General features: G+C 39.5%; 1 protein-coding gene across 1 annotated transcript in view; it reads right to left on the minus strand.

Moving 5' to 3' along the window:
• Positions 1-847, minus strand: part of chrna11 (cholinergic receptor, nicotinic, alpha 11) — a 64,381-nt gene extending 63,534 nt beyond the window's left edge. Inside the window, exon 1 of the mRNA XM_036567176.1 lies at positions 676-847. Within this exon, the coding sequence (XP_036423069.1) occupies positions 676-727 (52 nt within the window). The 5' untranslated portion in view covers positions 728-847. The remainder of the gene's footprint in view (positions 1-675) is intronic.
• Positions 848-7,970: the final 7,123 nt, after the last annotated feature.

The raw sequence follows: 7,970 nt of genomic DNA on the forward strand, positions 1-7,970 counted from the left end.
TCAAGAGAGAGAGCGAGAGAGCGTAAGAGAGAGAGAGGGAGAGAGATGGTACACACAACCACACACATTCACAGGCAAGCGCTCTCGGCTCCACTGCAGCAACATGTCCATAATAACATAACAAGGCTGCTGGATCGAAGAGCAGATCCGTGCTCAGATGACAGTGATTCTCTTTCTCTCCCTCTCTCTCTCTTTCTCTCTCTTGTACTGTGTTTTTATTCATGGATATGGATGGATGAAAGCAAGAAGCAGTAAAGTACAGAGAGAGAGTGAAAGCGAGAGAGAGAGAGAGAGAGAGAGAGAGAGAGAGAATGAAAGCAGGAGAGAGAGAAAGGGGGAGAAAACAGAGGGGGGGTGAAATTTATGATTGCAGCTTTCAGAGCTTCACTGCTAAAGCATGCTTCTCTCTCTCTTCTCTCTCTCTGCATCTCTCTCACCCTCTTTTACAACATAGGGAAAATCTCCCCCTCGTCTGAAAGCTAGAAGCGGTGCAGTTTTCTACACTCACTCTACAAGCAAACAGGTCTACCAGCAGCACAGTAACTAAAGAGGAAAATACAGTGGAGCAAAGCTAAACTGTTCCTGAGTGTTCTTTACATCTTTTATCACTCTTACACTCCTCACACACACACACACACACACACACACACACAGTGAGAGAGTGCATAAACCTACCCTGAACCAGAGCAGAGATTCCAAACAGAGTCAAAGCCAAAGAGTGCCACATTCCAAGTGATATGAAGAAGACTGAAATGCAGAGATGCCGGGAGGAGAAACGGAGCACAGAGGAGGAGGAGAGGAGGAGGAACACTGGGGGAGCAAAAGAGAGGAGAGGAAAGCAGGAGGCACTGCGATTCGAGCACTGGACGGAATGAATGAGGGAGAGAGTGAGGCAGAGAGGCAGAGAGAGAGAGAGAGAGAGAGAGAGAGGGGAGGAGGGAGGGAGAAAGAGAGCCTACGTTTGCTTCTCGGAGCCAACAGCGAATCAGAATGAGTGAGAAGAAAAACATCTGATTGATTCTAGATGCACGAGTCAGCTCTCTCTCTCTCTCTCTCTCTCTCTCTCTCTCCCTCTCTCTCTCAGCATGTCTTTTGGACTCCCTGAGAGAGATGGATAGAGGGAGACAGAGGGAGAGAGAAGAGCACTGGGGGCCGAGAAGAAGGAGATGGAGAGAATAATCTAGGAAAGACCATCAGACTTACCCATCCTGACCTCATCTTCTTTAATTTCACCCCTCTTAAAAAAAAAAGGCCAAAACAGGTCCTTTAGAGTGAAAGGTGTTTGCCCTTAATTCCCCACCCCCAAGCCAAGAAAACATATGTTGACAGAACTTCTATTTTTTCTTAAGATTAGACTTCTGAAATCTACTCAAAAAAAACAATATATTCATAGTGTAATTTAAAAAAAATAACTTTTTAAAAAATCTATGACCCTTATTATGCTGGCTTTACACAGTGAAACTTTCATGCAACTTTAGTTGCTGGACACCCACATGAAACTAAATTGTATCTGAGTTGCATAATGTAAACCACTGTGCAACTCAGTCGAAACTCAGCTGCAACACTTGTAAGTGTTTTAACTTGAGTGTTTTAACAAACATGTTTTATGATTTAGCCAATCAAAACACTGATAGCACATCACAGGGTCATGTTGAACAATTAGTGGAGTAATTCAATGTGTTGCATCCAACTTGTTTTTGAACTGCCTTGTGTAACTGTCAAGCTAACTCATTCTCTACAGCAAACAAACTTAAATATGGTATTTTTGTGCATATTTTGGCACCTATTTTTAATTAATTTATAAATTAAAAAAGGAAAATATAAAACATAGCATATAAAATATGCCATATCTTTTTGCCAGATTTTATTTTTATTCCAATCTGTTAAAATCAGCAAATAAACAGTAATTGTACATTAGAATGTGCAGAAGTGTAGATGATGTGTTCACTTAACAAAACGTGTTATTTCACTGGGGCACCCACACTTTTGCATATGATATATCTACCAGTTATGAGCTAATGACAGAAATGGTCATAATGACACGTGCAGGAGATTTTAGAGACCACTAGTATGAAGAATATTTTTCAGTGAATGTAAAGACAAGCAGTCTGCTTTATACGCAAAGAAACCATTGTTTGGATTTAAACGTGCCCATATCTTACATTTTATGTTCACTTCCAATAATTTTGTGCTTTTATGCACCAACAATAGTCATAATTCATTGTTACATGAACTTCATTATTTTTTGTATGTTCATAAGGTAAAATATCAAAAATTGTGTCTTTGTCTTTATCATCTTCAATGTAACGCAGGTCAAATAGAATTTACGAATCACTGCTTTCTGTTTTTATTAGCATTTCATATACTGAACCAACCTCTCTGAATTGGGGTTTGTAAAATATATTATATAGTCAACAGTATCGGGATACACCTCCTAATAACTGAGTTCAGGTGTTTCAGCCACACCCATTGCTATCAGGTGGATAAAATTAAGCACATAGCCTTGCAGTCTCGATCGACAAACACTGGCTGTAGAATGGGTCGTACTGAGGAGCTCAGTAACTTTAAACATAGCACTGTAATAGGATGCCACCTCTGCCACAAGTCAGTTTGTAAAATTTCTGTCCTGCTAGATCTGCCCTTGTCAACGGTAAATGCTATTATTGTGAAATGGAAGCACTTAGGAGCAACAACAGCTTAGCCACAAATGCAGTAGACCACGCAAACGCACAGAGTGGGGCTGGTGAGTGCTGAAGCACACAGTGCCTATTCTCTGTAGAATCACTCACTAACAAGTTCCAAACTGCCTCTGGAAGCAACATCAGCAAAAGAACTGTGCATAAGGAGCTTCATGGCCGAACAGCTATACACAAGCCAAAGAAGGGAGTGGTGTAAAGCACAAAGCCACTACACTCTGGAGCAGTGGAAACGTATTCTGTGGAGTAATGAATCACACTTCTCTGTCTGGCAGTCTGATGGACGAGTCTGGGTTTGGCGAATGCCAGGAGAACATTACCTGCCTGACTGCATTGTGCCAACTGTAAAGTTTGGTGGAGGAGGGATAATGCTATGGGGTTGTTTTTCTGGGGTTGGCCTAGACCCCTTAGTTCATGTGAAGGGAAATCTTAATGCTTCAGCATACCAAGACATTCTGGACAATTCTATGCTTCCAACTTTGTATGAACAGTTTTCTGTTCCAGCATGATGGTGCCCCAGTGCACAAAGCAAGGTCCATAAAGGTCCACAGGTAAGTTTGCTGTGGAAGAACTTGACTGGCCCACACAGAGCCCTGACCTCAACCCCATCCAACACCTTTGGGATGAACTAGAACAGAGATTGCAAGCCAGGCCCTCTCGTCCAACATCAGTGTCTGACCTCACACTCTTCTGGATAAATGGGCAGAAATTCCCTCAGACCCACTCCAAAATCTTGCAGAAAGCTTCCCAGAAGAGCGGAAGTTGTTACAGCTGCAAAGGGGGGACCAACTCCATATTAATGCCTATGGATTTAGAATGGGATGTCATGAAAACTCATGTAGATGTAATGTATAGATTTCCCAGTACTTTTATCCATATAGTGTATCTTTGTTCTGATTGGTTGCCCTGTATTGGGCCTCATTCGAAAAGCATTCTGGGCTGAAACACTCCTTGTAACTTCAATGAGAATAGGCAGGGGTAAACCACTGTAGGCTTAAGAGGAGGAAATGTCAGCGAGCTGGTTTTCATTACATCACAGAAACACTACATTTAAAATGGGACATTTTGCAGATTTGTTTAGATATATGGACTGTACGGAAAGGGCAATGAATGGTATGTTTTAAAACTTTCGCAAGTTTAGCAAATTGTGTACTTTAAATGAGTATTAAAGGGCCTATATCCTACATTTTCTCTTGTATCCGTCCACTTGTGATGTTTCTGTAATGTAATGTATTAAAAACAGTCCCAATTCATTTTACATGGCCTCTCTTCATCCAATACAATTAAACAAGCTGTTTTTGTTTCTGTGCCTTTCAAGCAGTTATATGTAAATGCCCTCTTTTCTGACTGGCTGGCTCATTTAAAAAGCAGTTCAGGCTGAAACACTCTTTCGAACTTCAGTGTGGGGCTCAACTGCAGTAGGCAGAATAGATGGATGTATGCAAATGCACTGAATTTCATGACTTCACACAAACAGTGAGCTCAAAACAAGTTGTTTTTACATATGGAAGAGACTGACTGGAGAGTAGACAGCACATTTTGAAACTTTAACAAAGTTTATATACTAGCCTATATCAAACTCTTATTTTTAAAAAAGTGAGGAAAATTCAAAAACAAATATTATTTAACAACATTATGGAAGCACACATGGCCCAAATGTGTCCACGTAAGGCTAGCAAACTGACTAGTTGTTTTCTGTTTTTGACCACTGGCCCACCACAAACAATATATATTGGCCCACCAACCCAGAAAGTATGGCCATCACTGCTACAGAAGATTCCCTTAATGTTCCCTTAATGTTCCCTAAAGAAACATTGTCTAAATGTAAGGAAACCTTTAGTAAAGTTTGAAGAACTTCCACATTTTATGAGGGTTCTATAGCTATTCAAGATTTTCCTAGAACTGCACATTCTAAGCCAAGAACCATTCAGGAACCTTAATTTCTGAAAGTGTACACCACTTTGGCCCACTTCTCTCGCTCTCTCTATCTCTCTCTTTGCAGTGCATGTTCTTCGAGCACAATATACTCTATCAGAAATAATGAGACGTCTGATCCTAGCAAAGTGGAATTAGCACTTCTGTAGCTAAGCCCAATGTGACAGACAGTGCGTAAGAGGCAGCTACTGCACGAAAGCATGAAAGCGGTGCTTATGAGCTTGTTTCAAAGAACATACCATAAGTATGTTTTGAAGAACAGCACTAACAAGCCTACTTGGTGAAGCTGTTCTTCATGGATGAGCTACCTTCTACCTCCTGGTGGGTTCAGATCATTGTGTCTGATGTCTAGTACCTGTATGTTCTTAAACATAAAAAAGAAAAATATCAATAGCATTTCTCAAGCTCCAATTATCTCTGAAAAAATTATGTTATTCAAATCACATTTTACATCCGCAGTTCTGGCTCAGGGTCGTTTCGTGCATCATATTTTAAGAAGGTCACTGAACAATGAGCAGCAAGGACACATTTAAAAAACCCAGGGCCATGGGCACAAGCCTCCAAGGACCCAAGAAAAATACTTTATAGCGTTTACTCCTAAAATCCCCACGAGAGGAGAAAACGGCTGTTACCCTAGTGACTACAGACTTGCCACTTCCCAGTATTGTGTAAACACTCAACAACTGGGTCAAGCACACACTGTGAACAACACGCTGACAATTGTTCAAGAGTCAAATTTGCAGGTTTCTTCCCAGCTTCATTTTAATGTAACCTAAATAGTTTTTTGCACACTTCTTCTTTCAGTACAAAAGTACTATTTAAACACTCACTATATGCAATTGAAATATCTAATATTTGTCTGTTATGCCATCAAATTTATATCAGGAAATAGATACTGTTCAGGTATATTTTTCAATCATAAATGTACAAACAATGTAGCCGTAAGTTTTTTCTTAGGGAAATGGTATATAGTTTTACCTTTTCATTACCATAAAACAGAACGATAAAATAAAAACCTGGAGATAGGACAAGGTGTGTGGAGTCAAAAAATATAACTGCAATGGATTATGGTACAATTGTGTTCCCTAACTAATGTTACCCTTGATGGTGGGTACCATCCCAGTGACAAGAGCGACAGTGACAGCTTAGTACCTTTTTTCTAAGAGTGTCCTGAATATTAGTGTGCAAATCTTACCACTTTCATAATCTAGAGAATTGCAGAATGAAGAATATATAAGCAACAAACCATGTCAAATAAGTCTAAAAATCTATACGGTGCCCTCCACAAATATTGGCACCCCCTGATACACATCTTTTTACTTATCCTTCTAGGGCTGTATTACAGAAACTTCTTAAGTCTGAAATCTTATCCGTTTAGTCAATATGGCAACTTCAGTTAGGACTGAATTTAGGACAGAAGCTATTACAGAACAACAGTTCTTAAGTTTATAATCTTATCCATTAACTCCAGATAAGAAAACAGTATTACAGAAACATCCTAACCAGACAAAATTTCTTAAATTCTGTCCTAACCTTAAGACAAATCCAGTGGTGTCTTAACTTCTGTTTTAACCATCTTGTTCTATCGTTTTATGCCGTGTCAGGCAGCACAGTTCACTGTAACTAGCATAATGATGTTACATTTATCTACATCAAAAATGGAGCTTTGACTTGTGAGGGTTTTTGTACAGTGTTTTAAAATTCCCAGACTCTGCAGACACAACCTCCACCGTCCCCTCTTTTTACCTTTGTATGTTAATGTTGATAAAATTCATTAGATAAAATGTTACAGTGATGGTGGTGAATCATGAGGAGACAGAGTTGAACGTTTATCTGTTTATTACAAGGAATATCGTTTGGGAAACTGAAACTGGAGAGCAACGATGCTCTGATAAACAGCACAAAATGCTGTCACAATTTTCTTAACTTCAAGTTTATCATGCTTTAGTTTTGTCTGAGCTAACGTTAGCTGTCTGGCTAACTAACTTGATTATTCGATTACACGTCGGTTGCTTGGTAAGACATAAAAGCTTACTGTCGAATTTGATCGATTAAGTTAAGATTTCCTTACTTGAGATAAGATGCTGTAAGATGAGATTATCAAACTAAGATAAGATTTGCTTCTGTAATACAAATTTGTGAAAAATCTTATCTTGACCTGTCAGATGTTGAGACAAAAAGCCCCTGGTCTTTCATTTAAAATATTAACAAAAATCTAACCTTTATTAAAAGTGCAGTGATTGAAAGAGAAAAACTACATCATATCATGAAATAAATATATTTTTTAAATCTCTGAGCCACAATTGTTGGCACTCCTTCATTTAATACCTTGTGCAGCAAAGATAACAGCTCTGAGTCTTCTCCTATAATGCTTAATGGGATTGGGGAACACAAGGGATCTGAGACCATTCCTCCATACAGAATCTCTCAAGGGACGAGGATAGCCATAACTGAACCTTGTTTCCGTGAACAGTGAACCACTTTTGTGTGATTTGGAGGTGGGCTTCAATGTGCTTCCTCAAATGCTCATCAACACATTTAAAGCAGATAGAAAAAAAACTGATCTATCTCTGAAATTAGCTCTTTTCAGTTTCCTCTCATCAAAGTCACTCTCAATACTTGGTTAAAGAACAGTGCTCTATGGTTCCAATTAAACTCTCATCAGGGAGAGAATGGTAGAGTAGTGCAATGCTTTATTGGCACAGAATTACTGAGCCTGCCAATCTCGACTGAAAACTGAAACGTCTCTGCATCAGATCAATCTGCCGCAGTTTGTGGACCAAATGAAAAGATTGAACAGAATTCCGTAAAACAGCCTGGACTGTGAAGTATGAATAGACATGCACAGCATGAAGAATTATAAGCCTAAAGTGCATGTCTAAACACAAGCTGTGTTGTTTATATATCACAACAAAACCAAGGAGACCGACAGTTCCTTTATTACTGTGCATGCCCAAAGGGAACGTGCTTGGCTGGGTCATGGTGTAGCAGGTGGGGAATCTCTGTTGTGTCATTTCATTTTTGAAGTCTTCTTTAACAGTAATTTTCTCTCTGTTGGTTGGTCAATTCTAACTTAAAGCAAGGACCCATGCCTGAGGCAACACGGAACAGCCTTTTGAAGTGCTTGCTGTGTCCTCTGATGTATGGGACGCTGAAGCTATTAGCACATCTTTGTACACACAACCTGTGGCTAAGCAAAACCGCATAGTGAATGATGACTCTTCCAAGTTTGCATCATTAAACTGGAGAACCGAGCAAATTAGTCTGCTTTGAAATGCCTTTTAGGAAATTAATGCATTCCTACCAAAGTAACTGTTTTGTCCTTTTTTGTGAATCATT

The sequence above is a fragment of the Colossoma macropomum genome, unplaced genomic scaffold (assembly GCF_904425465.1).
Source record: "Colossoma macropomum unplaced genomic scaffold, Colossoma_macropomum, whole genome shotgun sequence".
NCBI classification, from domain to species: domain Eukaryota; kingdom Metazoa; phylum Chordata; class Actinopteri; order Characiformes; family Serrasalmidae; genus Colossoma; species Colossoma macropomum.